This window comes from Miscanthus floridulus, chromosome 10, assembly GCF_019320115.1.
Source record: "Miscanthus floridulus cultivar M001 chromosome 10, ASM1932011v1, whole genome shotgun sequence".
Classification (NCBI taxonomy): Eukaryota; Viridiplantae; Streptophyta; class Magnoliopsida; order Poales; family Poaceae; genus Miscanthus; species Miscanthus floridulus.
This window is the reverse complement of record NC_089589.1, coordinates 22314819-22336060: the sequence shown is the minus strand read 5'-3', so window position 1 is coordinate 22336060 and position 21242 is coordinate 22314819. Positions and strand designations below refer to the sequence as shown.

The 21242-nt window shown below is 42.4% G+C and overlaps 1 protein-coding gene across 1 annotated transcript; it reads right to left on the bottom strand.

The window, feature by feature from the left end:
• Nucleotides 1-6197: 6197 nt before the first annotated feature.
• On the bottom strand, nt 6198-8784 carry LOC136484944 (uncharacterized). The gene is made up of 3 exons (XM_066481909.1): nt 7793-8784; nt 6896-6997; nt 6198-6804 (listed from the first exon to the last, which is right to left on the bottom strand). The coding sequence occupies exons 1-3, from the start codon at nt 7799-7801 to the stop codon at nt 6421-6423; spliced, it is 495 nt and encodes a 164-aa protein (XP_066338006.1). The 5' UTR covers nt 7802-8784; the 3' UTR covers nt 6198-6420.
• Nucleotides 8785-21242: the final 12458 nt, after the last annotated feature.

Here is a 21242-nt window from a genome sequence, read left to right as displayed (position 1 = left end):
ATAATTTTCATAATAGAATAAGACAAAAGAAGCATAAAACTTTAGCAAATACCAAGGGTGAGATAGAAAGCATGAAATGAGTGAAGCAAAAGAAGCTAAAACGACCATTGCTAGCTAGGCTTGCGTCCTACCGTCAACACGGCTTTGATACCAATCTGTCACACCCAATTTTTAAGGATAAAATGGGGTGCAAAACCTTATGTGCGCCCAGAGATCAGTCACACACATAAGCCGACAAATTATGAATAGTATCATCACCAATGTTTATTACATCATGGATAAGACAGAGTTATTACATAAGTATAGCGGAAATAATAAAAAGATCTCTCGCGGAAGCTCCATTTCACAGGGACATCGACTGGTTGACCACAAGTCTAGAAGTCCTCAGGAAAATCATCACACCCAAAGTCATCTGTTACCCATCCGGGATTTTTATCCAAATAATGAAATTAAACAAGCATAAGTACATGTCATACTCAACAAGTGTAATGCGGGGTTCATGAGGCTCAAAAGGCTAGCCACAGGTTTCACAGCGTTCAGCTTTTAGTTGTCACAATTTTAGCTTATGAGTAGCATCAAGTTGTTTCAATTCCCATTGCATAACACATGATCAAATGTAAACATGAGTAATGAATAGCATAAATAGATATTACTTAGTGATCATCTATTCCATAAGGGTTCCAAGGCCGCTTGTGACCGTGAGCACGGCTGATATACCAGTTTTACACTCTGCAGAGGTTGTACACTTTCACCGTGAGTCGTGATACCCATATGCCCGGGTTTATAACTCCCAAAACACTTCCAAGGTGAGCAGGCATGGGTCACTATAAAGCCTTTCAAAGGTTCGTCTAACAAGTTAGGGCCGCTAGGTTTCTGTGGCCTACAAATGTAGAGCTCCCCTTTCGACAGACACAATGACGCGCAGCCTATACACTGACGGACAGAGGCCGCACTATATCCAACCCGGAACACACCCCTCTTGCGCCATAAAGGTAACCACTAACAAGCTAGAAAAGGTCCTCATACTGAGCTAAAGCCAGAGCCATGTAGCCCTCACAGCTGTACTATAAGTCCCGAATGATCACTTACAGATAAGTCCTTAGGGAGAGGAATCTGAAGCATTTAGAAAGTAGCTAAACACTCCATCCCCCTATTTCCATGTTGCTAAAAATCATATTTTAATGTTTGTTGCATATACCATTAGTCAAGTTACAAGATCATAGTTTGATTGAGCTCTAGCAAAGCTACCCAAATGCACAATCCCATAGGTGACAAGGCAATAGTCCAATTCTAGGAAATCCCTATCAAGATGACACATGCAACATGAATTTAATGAATTAAAGTGAATAGGAAACAAGGATGATCCCATGCTATACTTGCCTTGAGCAAAGTACTCCTGCTGGTCCTGCTCGTCAAAGTCGTACCCTTGATCTCCCACGAACTGCTCACTGTCTATACTCGATAACCACAGCAACATACAATCATACAGGAACAGTCATGCAAAGCAAACAAGTCTATAGATTAGAACAGTACACCAACAGCAAAGAATCAAGATGAAAAGTTTGGAAAACGAATCTACGTCTCGCTAAGAACACACAGACACGAAGATCACGGAAATCGAATCTAAAACAAAAAAGTTATGATTTAAACAAGATTTCCTATAGGAAAATAATAGATTAAATCTAAGCTCAAATTTTAAAAGTTGGAAATCTACTTTACAGTAGCATAAACATGTAGATCGCATAATTATGAACCTAACGCAACTTGAACGGATCAAATCGGAGTTAGAACGGAGATGTTATGGCCAAAACAAGTTGAATGGCAAAACTGTAAATAACTGAAAACGTATTTCAATATAGCCGATCCAAAATACGCTTTTAAAAAGAGAAAACGAAATCTGTAAATGCGCTTTGGACTGCGGGTTAAGCCGGGAATAATTGTAAGGGTGTATCTGCAAAGTCGGCAGCGAAAGGGTATCCTTCCATCTGATCCATTGGATTAGAAATCGACGGCCGAGAATCAATTTGATGGGGAGAGAGAGAAGACCAAAACCAGGACACTGCCAGCGGCAGTGAGCACGGCGGCGCCATGGCCGGAGCAAAGAGAGCTCGGCGGCGAACCTCGAAAAGGAGCTACCGACCACGGAAAAAATAAACGGAGGGCACGGGAGAGAAGAGGGTGTCGAGGCGAACTCACCCAGGGAGATTACGGCGGCGGAGGAAGCACGGAGGCGACGCGGTGCTCATTGGACGGCGGCGGTCAGCATCTAACGCGGCGGTGATAAGGCGGTGCGAAGAACCGAGCAACAGATGAGACGGGGAAGGCGGCGTGGCCGGCTATTTATGGAGCCGAGATACTTGGGCGTCACGGCACCACGGGTCGTGACCGCTCCGGACTCGGCGGCGTCGGCGCGGAGGTGGAGTCTGTCCCGGCCACGGCGAAAGGAAGGGGAAGCCTCTGACCTATGGGCCAAGGCTGTCAGTGGGTGGAGGGAGGCGCGCGGGTCCACGGAGGCAGCTGGGCGCGCGGCTGGGCCGGTGAACTTGGCTTCGGCCCAAGCGGAGAGGAGAGGGAGAGCAGCGGCCCGAGAAGGAAAAGAAGGGCTGGAGCGGGGCGCGGCTTGCAGCGCTGGAAAGAGTGGGCCAGCACCAGAGCAAGGCTGAGCGGGCCTCAGCGGGAAAGAAACGTAGCAGGCCGACGGGGGAAGAAAAGGCCACAACGGAAAACAGGCCTACGGGCCAAAATAGAGGAAGGAGAAGAAATTTTATTCTTCTTCTTTTTTTCTAATTTTTCCAAAGAATTTTCAAAATGAATTTCAACTCAATTTGAAATCCGACTACAAACCAATCAATACAAAATATTATGCAATAGCATGAATGCACACTCATCGATTTGAAATCCGACTACAAACCAATCAATACAAAATATTATGCGGCAGCATGAATGCACACTCATCGTTGTTGACCTTATATTGAATTTTATTTTTAATAAAATTGTTATTTCCTAAATTCAAATTCCCACAAAATGAAAAATTAATCACTTTTCTCCTATTTCAAAATATGCAAATTTTTAGGGTGTTACACAATAGATCATTGAAACTACAGTCTGACCAGCCATACTTAGCCTTCAGTTTGAGCAGCTCAAGCACAAAATGTAGCAATGTCCAATGTGTCGGACAACCCTTTTCAACACCATACACAGTCTCCTTCGATGCTTTTATCACCCTTTCTAAATTTTCTAGACCTTTCGGGCTATTTAGTAAAATCTCTAGTCCAAGGGCTCGAATCATGTCCTCCAAATCATCTTCATCCCCGGCCCGTGCTCCACCATCATTATTGGCACCACCTTCGTCGTTACCATCCCAACCACCAGCATCACCACCTTGTTCATTGCTAAACTCAAAATCCATTCGTGCATCAAGCTCTGCTGAATATTGGGACAGGGATTCTATGGTTTTGTCGTCGTATTCCTTCTCATCCTCGTCTTTAACAATAACCGTTTCACCATGATGAATCCATACTGTGTAGTCCTCAACAAATCCTCGCATAATCAAATGTGATCTGATGATAGTCACATCTGTCCATGCCATACGGTTCTTGCAATCTTTATAGGGACAAATAATTGTATCCTTATTCTCTTTCAATGTCGTTGCATGCTTCTTTGCGGCTTCAATAAATTTATCCACCTCTTTACGGAAACCTGCCTTGAACCTTAACGAACCATACATCCCAGAGTTCCTGTACTCCATCTTTTACAACAACAACAAAACAAACATTAAAGGACTACTTATTCAGATATATATAAAAATGAATCAAATTAATAATTACTTGAGAATAATTATATATACTTCAGATATATATGAATATAAATCTAATATAATTACATGAAGCATACAAACACACCATGGTAGAGGAAAATTAATTAATGGTCCATTTATCCATAAATAATTAAAATACATATTTATTGATTACAATAAACAATTTTAAAAACAACAATTAGCATCAATTATACTTTACCCAATATCTTTCATACAAACCCTAGTCCAATTTTATCAAACATAAATTTACAAAAACGAAATTAATAAAAAAACCAAACCCTAGATCTAGATCTACATGCACATGAAACATGCATAAAACTAACTAATTGTTCACTAAAATAAAGAAACATGGACCAAATAAGGGTATGATCTTGTTCCCCTCCCTAATTTACCCTAGTACATTTAAAACTTGGGTCTAATTTGCTTCATAAGTAGCTCAAGCACCATAGAAGAGAGAGAAAAATAAAACTTTAATTGCTCACTAACCAACCATTAAAACTTCAAAAAAAAGTGTGGAATAGCATTTTCTTACCTTCTACAACCTCTCCACCAAAGGATTTGAGACCAAAACCTTCTCCCCTTAGTAGATCAATTTTTGGGTAGTGCCCAAGGCCCTCCCCACCTTTCTTTCACGGGTTGAAGTGAGTGACACGTGGAGGAAGAAGATGCTGCAGTTGTTTTATATGTGGGTCATTTGTAGGGGCGGCTGGTGATTGAACTGCCCCTACAAATCGGAGGTATTTATACAGGGGCATTTGTAGGGGCGGCTCAATCACCAGCCGCCCCTACAAATAGCAACGCCGGGGGCGGCGGGTGAGTGAGCCGCCCCTACAAATCAGACCCATTTGTAGGGGCGGCTCGTATCACCAGTCGCCCCTGCTGTTCTATTTGTAGGGGCGGCTGGTGTCTGGGCTCCCGAGCACGCCACTGTAGGGGCGGCTCCATCACCAGCCGCTCCTACAAAAAATTCGTCCTGATGCTAAAAATCGTTTTTTACATAGTGCCACTTGCTACTGCCTTCCACTGTTAGATGACGACCCTATAAGTTTTCTATATGCTTGTTTCCTTAGCGTTCTGTCTGACGTTGTATAAACTACCCAAACATCAGCATATATTTACACATACATCCACCAAGACTAGCAACTTAGCTAAAGGGCTAGCACATTGGGGTCGCTTTCGTCCAACAAACGCTGAGTCAGCTCGCTGTGACCGTTTCGGAATCCCGAGCAATTGATGCCACCAAAGATGAGGATTCTCACAGTATCGTTTTCCTAGGCACTGCCTCCGAAAATAACGAGACAGGCTCCAAACAAATTCCCATATCTGTTTGTTCATAATTTATGGAGGTGAGCAATTAAAGCGGGACATCCGCCTTTATTAATTGACTAACAAAGACAACCATTATAAGGTGATTGTCTCTATTAATAAATATAATCATTATAAGGTGAGAAGTTTGTATACCTCAGATCTACAAGTTTGGTTTTACAAGTTTGGTTTTTGTCGTTTCTCCGTCCAAGATCATTTGAAAATTTAGAATTTTAATATGTGAGGACTTCAAACTGAATTTTGGGACCACAGATTATGTCAAATAAAATAGTTCTCAACTGTAATGTTTTAGATCTTTTTGGGATCTATATTTCGGTTTTGGTCATTTCTCCGTCCGAGATCGTTTGAAAATTCAAAAAATTTGAATTCAAACACTACAAGAATTTTGGCTTTACGTGACGTTTTGATTTAGTCACGGACAAGCGAAAACGCGTCACAGTTAACTATCGATGACGGTCCAGTGAAACGTCACCTATCCCGCGTCATACATTTTTTGGACCGAAATAGAACGTCACATGTTGGTTTTTTGGATCGTCATGGATAAACCGGAGGGCAACTATAGGAAGAGGCTATGGTGATGATTTGAACCGTCATGGTTTTGCTGCCACTTCAGCTGTTGCCATGTCATTAGGCTGCCACCTTGCCACATCATCAGTAGGCTTTTTATGGCCTATTTTCTTCAATTAGGCCCATGTTTTGTGTATTTTTTTTTAGATTTAGTTGGGCCCATATTTTAGTACACACTATTGGGCTAGCCCAATTGCATAGTAGAATTGGCCCATTGTGGCCCATAACATATCAGCAAAAATTCATATTTAAATTACACCAAATTCAAATTTAAATGGACATTAATTTCACATTTAAATTGACGACACATTCAAATTTAAATTCACATGATTCACATCGCCATAGATGACCACAGATCATCACAGATAAACATAAATATGCCAAGGTCCCATCATCACACATACATCTAAATATAGTTACATATGAAGTTTGGCACAACAAAGCATGCATCAGGTCAAAGACCATGCTGTAGTTCACAGAACAGCTGCAGTTCACACATACATCTGAATATAGTTCACAGAACATACATCCATCACCAAAAGCCGTGCATGCACAGGTCAAAGACCATGCTGCAGTCGTTCATAGGCACATAAGTTCACAGCCATGCATCAATTCAACCAAAAGACGCAGCCACTTGTTCACAGCGCAGCATCCATCACCAAAATAAGCAACCAACAACAAAGTGCACCAGCCGATAACCCAAGACAAACTTACTGTGTTGCTTGGCATCCTAGAACCATGGACATCAAAGTCTTGATCAGTGCATCAATGTCAGCTTGCCTTTTCTTCGACTCCTCTTCTTGCTTAGCCCTAGCTGCTTCTGCCTCCTGGAATTTCTTCATCATTTCTTCCATTTGCTGTTGTTGAGCCTTGACAACCTCCCTAAGATCACTTGATGTTTGTTTCTCCACCACCAGTTCCTCTTCTAGGTCATGCTCAGCACTAACACGTGTGGCATTGCTTTGGAGCCCCACATTTACAAGAAACCTGCTCTTCTTAGTTTTCTGAACAAGAGCCTTAGAGATCACATCAGTCACATCCTTTGGTTGAAGACCATCATCTACAGGTTCATTCAGCTTCTCCTCTATTTCAGCCTAGCAGCATAAGAGACATAGATAGGTCAATGATCATGATATATGAACCTAATGTATCATCAGATTGTGAACTAAGTATGATTTTACTTACAATAAGAGATTGAACTGCAGGAGCAAATCCTTTCTTTTTGCTGTAGTGCATCTCTTTTAATAGTTCCAGTGCATTTGGTGGTTCGTTTTTGTACTTGTCCGCCTGAAAAAAAAATAGAAAAGGACACTCTAAAAAACTATTGCTGATTCTATGTATTACTAACACAGATAAAAGGCATTAAACAAACTAAGTTAGAACATTTTCTAGATTTTCTAGTGTTAGTGGCATAACTAATTTTGCAGCCCCAAGTTTAGTATGCAGTGATATAATTTTGAAAACCAAGCAACCAGCAGCAGATTTTTGTTGCATTGTTGTTTCTAAAGTTCTACGAAGACCTGGTTGATGGGAAAGGATCGGATGAGAAGCCTAAAAACATTCCAGACAAGCCACTGAACAAAAAGATAAAGTTTGAGGACTCTGATTCTTCAGATGATGAGGATGAAGACCACTCTGGTGAGGAAGCCAACAATGGGATTGGGAATGATGTGGAGAAAGGTGAAACCGCTCCATCTGAGAAGGCACTGCTAGTAGTAGCAGCAGAAATTGACGAGGATCTTGTGGCAATTTAGTTCAGGGCATCAATCCCAAGCTTTTCAAGCACATCCACAATTCTACATAATAAACCAAGAGGAGAAAATACTAGTGAGGTAACCCAGCAAACATCCCTCCCCTGATTTCCCCCAATTTTCGCTAATGTACAGAAAGAGTTTAGCCAGTGGTGAACCATTTCCTATATGTCCATCACCTGCCCCAATAGCACACTGACTCTACAACAATGTACGTCACCGAAACACGGAGAAGAGGAGGGACAGCTCCATCTCATGGGGCACATGCGACCACATCCCCCTCCGCCAAAATTAGATCGCCCAAAATAGAAGGTGCAGGAGAGACATTCACCTTCAACATGCTCTCCCCGCCGTGGCCCCTGGTTTCCTGCCCCTCTTCTTCGGCGACATCGGTGGTGCCTGCGGGATGGTGGCGGTCGCGCTCGACGCGCTCGTCACCTTCACCATCGAGGCCGCGCTTGTAGGCTGCTGGACGGCGGAGCGGGATGGCGAAGCGGCGGTGGAGGAATCGGTGGATCTGGAGGCTGCGGGATGGTGGAGCGGGGCTGATGGACGCCGGAGCTGCGGGATGGTGGAGGCTGCAGGATGGATTGGGGGGATGGTGGCGGCGTTGGCTGGGCGAATTGGAGGATTTGGGGGGATTTGGTGGTGCCGTTGCCTGCGAGACGGTGGAGCCAGATTATATATGGCGCTGCAATATTACCAAAATATCCCCATTGTTTCATTTGTGGGATGCACGGATGGCGGGGCATAATGGTAAATTCGTAGCCAAATATTGGAGGTGGGAAGGCCGTTCGCCGCGAAATTTTCAGAGTGCGCGCGTAATTTTTTCAGGGCGCGCGTCTCTGTTCAGGATGCCTCTTTTTTCTTCTGTTATTTTTTTCTTAGCTATCGAAATAATAAAATAGTGCCAGATCCGTACCAATCGAAATCAGTTGAGGCAAGATCTCTGGAGGTGCGCGGCGATGGATCCCCTGCAGGGGGGCTTGACGGAGCCGCTGCCGTGGCTGCTTCTCGATATCGCCTTCACCGCGGCCACCGCGCCACCGCTGACAGCAACTGGGACGACCGGCGTGGATAGGGGCAGCCAGCGTGGACAGGGACCACAAGGCTGGCACTGACAGCGGCGGCTGGCGAGGACAGGGGCAGCCCGCGCGGAGAGGGATGGCCGGCGAGGACTGGGGCGGCGGGCGGTGCGCGCCCGGTGGCCGGCGTGGATAGGGGCGACGCGCACCCGGCGGCCGGCGAGGACAGGGTCGTGGTCTGGACACGGTCGCGTGGTCTGGAGACCTGGACACGGTCTCTAATTTGTTTCAGAACTATCCTAATTTGTTTGCCACCGGCCAAAAGAATAAACATATCATGAGTATACACACATGAATCAGTATCCAAGTGGTTAGGTCCTGCTGTTGTGATCGACAGGTCCAAGGTTCAATTCCTATCAGTCCCACCAGCCCCCCTGCCACTCAGCATGACATGTAGGAACGATGTGGACGCTCACATCACAATGACACGTTGGATGTTGTATCTGTGACCTTCCAATAAGTCCGTCATGGATGACTAAAATGATCCGTGACGTCCAGTTATGACGTTAATTTAACCAATCGTCATACATCCATCACCTTGGATTTGGACCGTCACAGATGACTATATTCTGTGATGATTTGTTAGAAGGTCACAATTAAATCGTCACGTAAAGCCAAATTTCTTGTAGTGAAAATTTGATAACTTTAAAAAGAATTTGTGATATTTAATGATTTCAAATAAAAAATTTGCCAACGACCAAGTTGTAGATCTCTTCGAGTTATATATCTTGATATAATGTTTGTCTTCATCTAACTTATTAAAAAAAATATAAATTTTACTGTACCGCAACTATTTTTTAGAAACAACTCTACGTATAGCCGTCTCTAAGAACATTTCCAAGAGATTGCCCAAAAAGACTAGGCAAATTTACTGATTGAGCTAAGATTCCTCCAAAAGACTAGCTTTGTTGTACTTCGGCAACCGGCATGGCATGAAGAGAGATGAACTGGCATGGAGGAATCTTTTTTTCTTTATTATTGCCCTCAAAGACGCGCAAGGCACGGGTAGATTAAACTAGCGATCGCTCAGTAGTTGAAGCTCTAACACCGTCTTTTCAATTTACACTGCCAGATAATCCAATTTGTAAAGGCATCCAGGTCCAGGCATCTGTATGATCGTCTCTCTAATTATACTGTTGGCGATGTCTCTATAATTAGCTATTTTAGAAGTGGACCTCTTAGAGGAGTGTTGTCCCCGCAAATCAATTAACAGAGGCATCGGTACAGGCCTGATTAGTAATGGTTGTCTTTAAAACAATTCATAACTTTTATGATGTCAAACAAAGATAAAATTTATAACTATAAATTATTGCGATCTACAACTTTGTAGTCGATAAGTTTTATATTTGAAGCTGTTCAGAGTAAAAAAATCTGTCTGCCACTACCAGCTTAGTTGAATAGGCGGCCCTGCCCAGCAATAAAGTCGCCTTCGTTCCCCAACTGAAGCAGCCAAGCGTGGCCACCCCAGCCACAGCTCACCCGATTCATGGCCAGCCACGGCGGTTGTACTCGACGCTAACCACCTCACGTCTCCTAGCTCCCTTCTTGGTCTAAGTCGATTCAAGCTCATCCGCCCCCTCCAGCGCCGGCTAGCCGCAATCCTCGCCATCAGCCCATTAGCCTTCAGCCATTCACACACCACCTCCGCCAGCCTCCGTCAAGCAGAGCGGTAGCCACGCCAAAGCTTCCGACGACTGCACCGAGGCCGGATCCGGCCATCTCCAACTTTGCAACTGACAGCCAGCAAGCGCCGTTCCACAAGACCACAAATTATGAAGGGTAGTGTGGTAGAAAAATCTAAATGATATACACGGGACATGATTATTTTTTAGATAAGATCAACTGATGTGAACATGGTTGAGCGACACTTATATTCATACTATTATAAAAAAATTATTAAGTATGATGTGTTTACATGACATTCGTCTTATCATCAAAGTCACTTGATCATAAACATAGACTAATTATAATAGATAACGAGGGCATCTACTAACAAATAAACACGAAAAAGTTTATATAAGATTCAATTAATTCTAATTTAGGCACCATAAGATAGAGTACGATTTTAGAAAATATATGAAACTATAGTTTCATATTTTTTGAGCTAATATATTTAATTATAATAGACATTGAGAGCTTTTACTAGCATATAAACACCGATATGAGTCCATCAAAGTTTAAACAATTTAGAGCCAGGCACCATAAGATAGAGCTTGGCTTTACAAAATTCATAATTGTTTCAGCTAAAACAAATTTTCTATGGTTTTTATAAGATGAAACCAGATTTTTGGATTTTTAATTCTATTTTTCATTTAAAAATATTTGGATAACATTTTTGTAAAAGTTATTCTTTCTGAGTTTTTGTTAACTTTTTAAAAATAAATTATGGTTTGATTTACCTCTTAACTGTTAGTGTAGTCTGACTTACCCCCACATAGCTAACCTGGCATCATATTGAAAATGGTGGAAATGGGGCCACGTCAGAAAAACTACGTCTAAAACTTTCCAAGGTGAGTTCAAACCGTTTTGAAAGCTGAGGGGCTCCAAAAACAAATTTTATAGTTGAGAGGAGACAAAAAAAAAATGAGGAAGTTAAAAGACGTTCACAAAACTGACCTTTCTCGGACCTCTAAACAGAGGACACACACCAGCCGATCATGAATGAACTGCATAAAAAAGCCTACAGGTAAAAAAAAAAAAACCTGCCCTATAGAGCCCGGCTCCGTGCAACGTCATAGTTTATGCTCAATTGGCATCGCACAACTTGTGGTTAGCACATTTACCAAGACTAGCAACGTGGCTAGCACATTGGGTCGCCTCCGTCCAACAAATGCTATCGGATTCACGTGACCGTTTCAGAATCCCAAGCATATATATATTTTTTTAATCATAAGCCGCCAGAGATGACGATTCTGAGGACCGAGCGTAGCTCGGTTGGCTCCCTCGCCAGGTGTGCCAGCGGCCGGGCGTGAGTTTGATCCCTGGGTCGACACTCGCGTGGCTCACTGGAGTTTTTCCCCGATAACTGTAGTCTCATCCACCTACTACACAAACTTTACTGGAGGCGGGCATTTTCGGTTTTCCGCGGCGGACAAAGCCATCCGCCGCGGCCTAGAGGCCACAGTAAATCGTGGCTTAACCGCGGCGGGCGGCCTTGCCCGCCGCGGTTAATCGATTTACCGCGGCGGGCGGTGTAACGTACCCACCGCGGTAAGTATACTTTTACCACGGCGGGCACGTTAGGATGCCCGCTGCGGTTAATCATTTTAAAAAAAACAAGAAAAAACCAGGAGCCCGCCGGTGAGCCCATTCTCGAGCCCACTGGCGAGCCCATCGGCGACGGATCCGGGCTTCCCATGGCCGCCACCACCTCGCCAGTCGCTCGCAGGGGACCACGCCGACGCCTCCTCGCGGATCCCGCCGCGCCGTGGTGGAGGGAGGCCGACGCGTCCTCGCCCGCCGTGGTGGAGGTCCCAGCGTCGTGGCCGTGGTGGAGATCCACCGCTGGATCCGGTCGCTCCACCGCCAGATCCACGGAGGAGGAGGGTGCAGCCGCCAGATCCGTGGGGGAGGAGGTCGCCGCCGCCGGATCCGTGGAGGAAGAGGTCGCCGTCGCCGGATCTGGAGAGAGGAAGAGGGAGGAGTGAGGGAGATGGAGAGAGGAAGAGGGAGATGGAGAGGAAGAGGGAGATGAACTCACTGGATTTGAAACCCTAGCCCCGCGCCGTCGTCGTTCATGGAGGATCCATGGGGGAGGAGGAGGGCGCAGCCGTCGCCGTCGTCCCGCGCGCGCTGCTGTAGGGGGCGGCGCTATGGAGGAGAGCTGCGCCGCGCGCCGCTGCCTGCATCGAGGGAGAGTAGAGGGAGAGTAGAGGGAGGCAGAGGGAGAGTGGGGGAGGCGGAGAGCTGAGAGAGAGAGTGGGGGAGGCGGGGAGCTGAGAGAGAGAGAGTGGGGGAGGCGGCGACGATGGTGCGAGGGCCTCGGTTTATATTGGAGATGGCTATTGGGCCTGCACATTTTCCGCGGCGGGCATCTTAAGACGTCCGCCACGGTAAATCGATTTACCGTGGCGGACGTCTTAAGATGTCCGCCGCGGAAAATAGGGTATTTTTCGTGGCGGACGTCTTAAGACGTCCGCCACGGTAAATCGATTTACCGTGGCGGGCAAAAAAGCCCGCCGTGGTAAATAAAAAATGCCCGCCTAGGTAAACCGTGGCATTTACCGTGACGGGTAAAAATAGGTGCCCGCCTCGGTGGCCTCCGGGGGGGTGTCGCGCAAAATCATTTGTGTAGTAGTGTCCGTGGATGCGCCACAACGGCTAAAGTGAACGTGCGAAGCCTGGAAAACTTCGGATATCTCTCAGCCATGTGCAACCTCTTCGTCTAGGTGTAGGTCTAGCTTGCGCACTAGGGTGTGTGTGAGTTTGTGTGCGTGTGGTGGTGTGAGTTGGTGCGTGAGTTCAGATACTATAACTTGTACTTAAAGAGTTGAGGCATCAAAAAAAAAGATGAGGATTCTTACCGTATCATTTCTCTTATCAGAACCGGAAGAAGCAGATAGTAGTTTGAACCACAAAATACTACTCTCTCCATTCTAAATTATAAATCACCAGTCCATCAACCTATGCTCTTGCACGGGCTAGAATCTTATAAGAGATAAGAGATATAGGAATTAGTTATTGTTTAATGTCTCTGGATGATACATAGTACTTATATTAAATTATATTTTTTTTCTCTTTGTTCCTTTTCTACCACAATAGGCACACCAGATACTTTATAGTGTCTATTAATTGTGGTGAACTTACAAATTATTGATCGACATATTTTCCGTCTATATATTACGATATCATGAATCTAAGTTTTGATTTGCAATGATTAGCCTTATTGATTGCTACATAAGGATTTTAGGTCATAGACTACACTCTTAAGTACAATGATAGCCTAAACAGTCACTTTAAACCTACACCACATTGCTTAAGACTAGTTTTGAGCTTGACGGGAGATCTAGGATGGATAGATGTGCTAACCTCAAGAGGATATTAATGTTTAAGCCTTATAATGACTATTTGCAGCTAAGAAATCTCAATGAATAGGAATATATAGCAACTTGTAGTCTGCACTATCCTCTCCACTTGTCAAGATGTTTGAATTTTATTGACAAAGAGTTATTTATGCAGTAGTGGTTATACTATTAATAAATATATGTAAAATGTTTTAGTTAAAGTGTATAATCTATCTAAATAATAATTTATATAAATTATATGTCATGGTTAATAATAATTAAATAACTTGTTAGCATCATTAGTGTAAGAAATCTTTTTCCATGATTGCTGAAATGTAACATATATATTTGTCTCACGTATGCATAAGTATTTGACGTGCATGTACTTTAATCAAATTATATTATATTGCCATTTATAGATGTGCATAATGTAGAACATATATATGCTTTATGGTTATTCAGTCTTTTTTTTGCAATAAAATATATTAATAATTTTGATGTAGATTTAATAATGTTAGAAGTGGTAATTTATATGTAAATTTAAGGGGTTGCATATATAATGTATCTAATGCCATAAGTGCATAATTTAAATAAAGATTCTTGGGTTACCTTACATTGATTTACACATTCATAGAGGTGGGTAATTATTTGTAAAATACCATAGATCCCATTGTTATTATTACACAATTGGTGGCCGGATGCTTCTAATTTTTTGTGAGAATTTCTAGATATTATCTTTTTTCTATTGGGCCTCATAAAGATTAACATGGAGGCTTCATTGGACACCTCTATTTACAATTTGCAGGAATTGTTATTTAGTGGAAACCTAAGATTTTGTTATATGTGCTATTGTTCCGTGCCTTTGTGTTCCATCATGAACCTATATTTTTAATTCAACTTTTATTCCATGTATTGCGATTTTTTTTATCCACATGTTAAGTTGACTTTCTAGTGCTTATTTTATACTTTATTAACAATTTTCATCTTTTATTTTATTGAAAAATATTATAGGTCCTAGGTTACTCTCTCGGTTCTTATTGTATAAATAGTTGTTTCACCTTGCACCATGGCACTATCACATAATTTTATTTGTAGTAGCATTGTTTTATAAAATACAGAGTTCTTAAAACTAAATTACCAATATTGATAACACATATATATTTTAGCCAAAATTTATAGAGGTACTGAGAATAACAATTTGTGGAATTTATTAAATATAAAAGAGTATTAATATTAATATAACTTAAAGTTTATTATTAGTGGCTTTGCTATGTGGTTTGTTAAGGGAACATTTCTACACACCTTTTTTATAAACATTTTTACACACATGATAAACTATTAATATAAATATTTATCCTAATGGTATCTGTTTACGTAGTTGACATGGTGCAACATATAGTCATGCTTACTTTTAATTTAACAATTGTAGAAGTGTGTTATTTAGAGTATATACCACATTCTTTAAGGATATTAAATTATTTTTCTTGACAGCTTATTTTATTAGATCAGAGACATATTTTGTATTTTTATTTTTTGTAGGATGGCTGATGTGGGTAATTTAGATACAAATTAAGTGTGATAATTTATATTTTACATTTTTACTTCATAATTTCATATATAGGTAGTTTGGATGCAAACGTCTCAGTTACTTTGAATTATCTATCCTAATGCGGCATGTGGATAATTTTTCAAATAAAATATTCATTGGTTATTTTAAATTATCTTTTGTGATGACAGAGCTGTATAGTTGAGATGCAATGTTAGGGAGTTATTTTGAATTATCTTTCATAATCGAGGAAGTGGGTAATTTAGATACAACTTTAGTTGATTAATTTTAAATTATTTTTTGTAATCATAGATGTGGGTAGTTTAGAAGAAAAATTAGAGTTACTTTATGCAATCTTCATAATGCTCGTGGATCACAAGATCCAAGAAATCTACTGCCTTGCGCTCTGGCCTGTTCCTGCACGTACCGAGCTGTTCCTTTAGCATCTTCATGACCCTCCTGCGTCCCTATACTCATCTACCTAACAGAGTAACAGATCAAAGGCCATTCAGATAGTCATCTACCTAACAGAGTAACAGATAATAGATGATTATTAGTTTACGTGCATGCATCTGTAGAAGGTTGTGCCAGGAACTCAGAGCAGGAACGCCAGCAGCACCCTGGTGCACGCGTAGAAGCACTTCCACAGGCTCCCTTCCGAGGCCGATCACAGGGGCTTCCAAGAAACGGCAGCCTGAGGGAAGACTGATGTAGCGTAGGATTGGAAGGTCAATCTCTCATTGATTGAAGCTACGTGACTATGGCCGGCGGCTGCGATGGGCGACGGCGGGGCTTGCCTAATACCACGTGAGATAGGATGACAATATAGTTTATGTTTTCCTTTTCAATTAGATCTATTATTATGCGTGATTTTCATAATGGCAGGTAGGTAGTTTTTTTAGAAAAACTGAATAGATCTAGTGGCTATTAAAAATAACAACGATCAAATTGATGGCTAGATCTTTCTTATTATCATGAGAATTTCTATGATTTATCTTTTTTTCTAGCATGTCTGGTGAATTAACGTGGAGGTTCCGTTGGGGCCTCTAATTAGTAATTATTGTGAGAATTTCTATGATTTATCTTTCTTTCTAGCACGTCTGGTGAGAATTAACATGGAGGCTCCGTTGGGGCCTCCAATTAGTAATAGTAAGATTTTATCTTTTCTAATCTATAATAGCTTTTATTTTATAATATATAAACATAGTGTATATATAAGTGTATAAAAATAATATCTACAAAAACTAAAATAATTTATAATTCAGAGCGAAGTTAGTATTCGAAAAATAGGTTTTCTTATGTCATCTCTAGTGCACCCTATCGTATTCATTTTCCCACAAGTTAATACCATGTAATTGTTTTGCCGTTTCATGACTCGTGAGTGTTCGGAGGTCCGAGAGTGGAAGCCCCTCGTTCCCGAAGGCCAAACAGGGACGTCGCCGAAATACATACATCTCCTTTCTTTTTAAGGAAAAATATATATGTTGTAGAAAAAGGTAGATCTGTATTGCATGGTAATAAGAAAAAACAGATGTCACCTTTTTCCTGCGAATCACGTTACAGATACATACACATATATATACAGTCCTGTCTTTCTATTCATCTTGTTTCTCTTACTGGATCGGAGATCGTTTTTGTAAACACCACACGATACCTACAGTTCCAAGCGCCTCTACCAAAACAACACTAAATATTTGTTTGAACGCACTCAATTCACCACACTTTAGATGAAATGGATTTTCCACCTCAGTCTCTCCCAACCCACTTCGGTTGGGATTGAATGGAGTGTAGCTAAAATCAAGACCCTTACTTTTGATTTGAAGGGTCCGCTTACTTTTGAGGATCTTTTTTTTATGCGTCTACTCTAATAGAATCCCTCAAATCAGGGCCTCAAAACCATTACAGTAGACACCGGTATATGGAATCCACTCGTCATTCAGCCATATCCATCGTTGTTCCAACCAATTGAGCTTTGGGGGCATAAGTGCGAGGAGGTATGGGGGCGTGAGGGAGAGGCCACTGGAAGACCCAACGATGGGGTCTAGGGGCGAGAGGGCGAGGACCACCGGAGACTGAACGACGGGGTTGAGTGACTCACCAGGAGTAAAGGAGGCGCACTGAATGGACCTCGCTGGCTTCGCCGAAGGTGGTGGCACGGGAAAGAGTAGGGTTGAAAAAGGACGTGTGGCGGGGAGTTGGTGGGAAATATTTCCGATAAAGAAATAAAAAAGATCCCTACATGTCATGATCAAGAGCTAGCTTGTCTCTCTCCTCTTTAAAATATAAAAATACTTAGAGCTAGTTTAAAAATCGATTGTTGGAGCTGTCCTTAGACGCCGCGATATCCGAAAACTTTTTTGGAACCAATACGCCTCTAATATGCGAATGGGAGTAATAGATAATAGAATAGCTATGCCTGCAGCCATGCTGAGTAGAGTGTGTGGAAACATGCATGCACTTGCACATGACGATCCTGCAGCCATGCGAGCAGACTGTGTGGAAATATACATGCACTTGCATATGACAATCCTTAGAACTTGATGCATGCAAGGGGGATCATTGCCCTCTATGGCCCCAATGTAGCTCCGCCGGTGGAGGTGTGCAGTACACAAAGCTCGTTTTTTAGAATACTTGTCTTGAAAACTCCATATTTTTTTCATATAAAGTTAGATCAAGATGTTTTATAACAAAATTATTGAGCTTGATGCGATCTAACTTTATAGTCGACAAATTTTGTATTAGATGAAGCTGTTCAGAGTAAAAAAATAGTCTGTCTGCCACTAGTTCACTACCAGCTCAGTGAACTAGGCGGCCATGCCCAACAATAAAGTAGCCTTGGTTCCCCAACTGAAGCAGCCAACCGTACCCACCGCAGCCACACTCACGTCTCCTCCGGCGCCGGCTAGCCGCAATCCCCGTTTAACGTACACACCATCTCTGCCAGCCTCCGTCGAGCAAAGCAGTAGCCACGGCAAGCTGCCGACGACTGCACCGAGGCCGGCCGGATCCGGCCAATCTCCAACCTTTGCAACTGCTAGGCAGCAGGCGCCGTTCCACAAAAAATTATCTAAAAGCTAATCTCCGACCATACTTTTGGTTATATAAGGAAGTGAATGTACTGAAAAGTTAAAGCCAGCATGGGCGGCATCATTCTCTTTCACACCTAGGCACCTAGCCATGGACGCGCATGATCAAACTACCAGAATTATGAAGGAAAAGGGTAATCGACTAATCCCATCTGCATGTGGCGCTTTCTCTACAAAAGTAAAAGTTGCGTGCCTTCTTTCTCCCTCCAACAACCCCATCGGCATTGCATTCTCTGCGCATGGCGCGCGACAGGGGCATGACCAGATCGAGAGTCTCCCGTGTGTGTGTGGGTCTCTCATCTGTTTTTTAAGACAATGGAAAGAAGAGTTTTGAGGAGTAACAGACCAATTTATTTATTATCACTACTACAGAATGGACTTGTTGTCCCAGGCGGTAACGGCCTTTAGTCCCGGTTACCACGCCGGGACAACGATCCCGGGACTAAAGGTGCCACCTTTAGTCCCGGGTCATCGAGCCGGGACTAAAGAGGGACCTTTAGTCCCGGTTGATGTTACCAACCGGGACTAAAGGCCCTCCAGCCGAGCAAAACGTGGCCGCACCCTTTAGTCCCGGTTGGTAACCCCAACCGGGACTAAAGGTTCCTTTTCTTTTTCTTTTTCTTTTTGTTTAATTTGTTTTCAGTTCAGTTACACGTATTTGTTTAATATATAATATGTTTTTATGTACATATTCTACGCTGCTAATATAAATACACGTACGCATATAATTACATCTAATTCTCATCTCGAGCATTATTATATTCGAATAAAGTATGAACCTATATATATTATAGATATATATATGTATATATACAACACTTTCATAATCTTGTTCTCGAAAATAACGATATCAATAAACATTTAATTTACATCATTTATTCCTTAGGATCAAAGTAGAACTCGCCGTTGGGATTTAGCACTTTTTCTAGAAGATATCCTGCTATTGACTCTTGAACTGCTTTCAGATGGTCTTTTTGCATGACCCTTCGTTTCAACCATTCAGTCTTGCATTTGAAATAAAAGGAAAAGTATTAATACATATATATATATATATTCATTTAAAAATAAATAAAAAATTGATATATACGTACTCTGAGGACATCTTTAGGAGTTCTTCTTATGTGCGCAGTGATAAATTCACAAACGTAGTATCCACACAAGTTATTACCTGGTTCCTGCCGCAAACACCACTGTACGAGAAGAAGATTATTCTCATCATCTCACACGTAAATTGAAGTACGATATAGTAATTAAACACATGGGGAAGTGTATATAGTACAACTTACTGGTATTTCAACTACATTAAGTGGTGCCTTGCAATCCTTGCGATGTTGCCGAATAAACTCTTTCCAAACCCTGTGCGACCAATAATATACGATCGTTAATAAATTATGGCAAAGTCTATTCAATAATAGTTGTGCGCGAGAGATCGAAATTACCCCTGGATAATGTCTATCATATCTTGGTATAGTGCCCACTCTTTTCTCAACGAGTCAAAGATTACTAACCGACTTGAGTTTAACTCAATGACAATGAGTATCCAGTGAAACCTGCATTGGTTTATACACACACGTACATGCATATAAGTTGTATTGATATTACATAAAATGTGTAGACTACATTATTATTAACACTTACTCAAAGTTGTACGGGAAAAGTATTGTTGTCTTGTCGTGCTGCTTCACGAAGAACATCATGATATTCTCCTGTGCTTCAGATACCCACCGCTCCTTGACAATAATACCGGTTTTGAATACGATATAAGGATCAATGAAGCCAACGCTGGTGTCTTGTATTCTTTGGAGCTCTGACATCTGGAATCTGTATATAAATATAAGTTACATGTGAGGATAATTATATACACGTACGCATGGAAGTGAATTTATTAAATAAAAGTAAGAATCACTTACAAACAAAAGGAGCTAATGAATGATTTGTCCAGAGCGTCCATGTGGTATAGTTGATGCAATTCTTCGAAACTAATATGTAAGATGTCATCGCCACGGAAGTAATGATGGTCTCTAAATCTGACAAAGATCCACTGCTCACCCCTGCCACATGCCTGCATGTACCACTTATTGAGCAAGTACATTTGCGTACCCAATTCATTCAGATCCGCAGGGTTGTACAGACTTTTGCCATATTTCTAAGTCTTCCAGGTATCAACTTCCAGGTTCTGGATTGGAGCTTTGCCCGTCAATTGATCCAAGGTTAAACCAGTATCTTCAAAAAAAGCATTAAGGGCTTGAACCGACACTTCTCCAGAGTTGTCTGGTCGATAGACTTCTATGTTCGAACCATATTCATTAGCAACAACAAGATTTTACATTGGTTGCTTCTGTTGTCCGAGCTGTGGGACATCCTTCCCTGATGCTCTTTTCCTTTTCTTATCTGCATCGTGTGACTTCACGAGGGAGCGGTCATAGTCTGATAGTGGCGAAGGCTTACGAAGTTCAATCATCTTTTTCTTGTGAGCATCGACCTTCTGCCTCAGCACCTCTCGTGGTAGGTAAAAGTACGGCTTCTCCTTAAGCTTTGCTTGACTCTTGTTTTTGGTATCTATAAAAAAATCTTTCACTTTTTTATCTTCTTCAACTGCTATTTGCTCATCAGTCTTTTCAAGAAGTATTTTTTGAGAAATAACTCTTTTTCTCGGGGTCTTCTTTGCCGCCGGGACCTTAGACGTCTTTGTAGTGCGTCGCTGTGGAGGGGGTGGGGGCGGTGTTGGAGACCGGCGTGGAGGCGATGTGGCCGGTGTTGGTGGAGACCGGCGTGGAGGCGTTGGAGATCGTTGTGGAGGCGGTGGGGCCGGTGTAGGAGTTGGAGATCGTTGTGGAGGCGATGGGGCCGGTGTAGGAGTTGGCGATCGCCATGGGGATGAAGTCGTCTCGCCCCCCGCGACGCTGTGATGAGATGGGGAATGAATGATTAGGCTAGGCTGGGGGGAGACCCTGCTACAAAAACAAGTTGTGTGTCAATTATTTTTGAAGCCAATAGAAAATTAATGGAAAATAATATTTCATTCACTTTCATTCGTACCTAGGGTGAGGTAGGGGAAGCG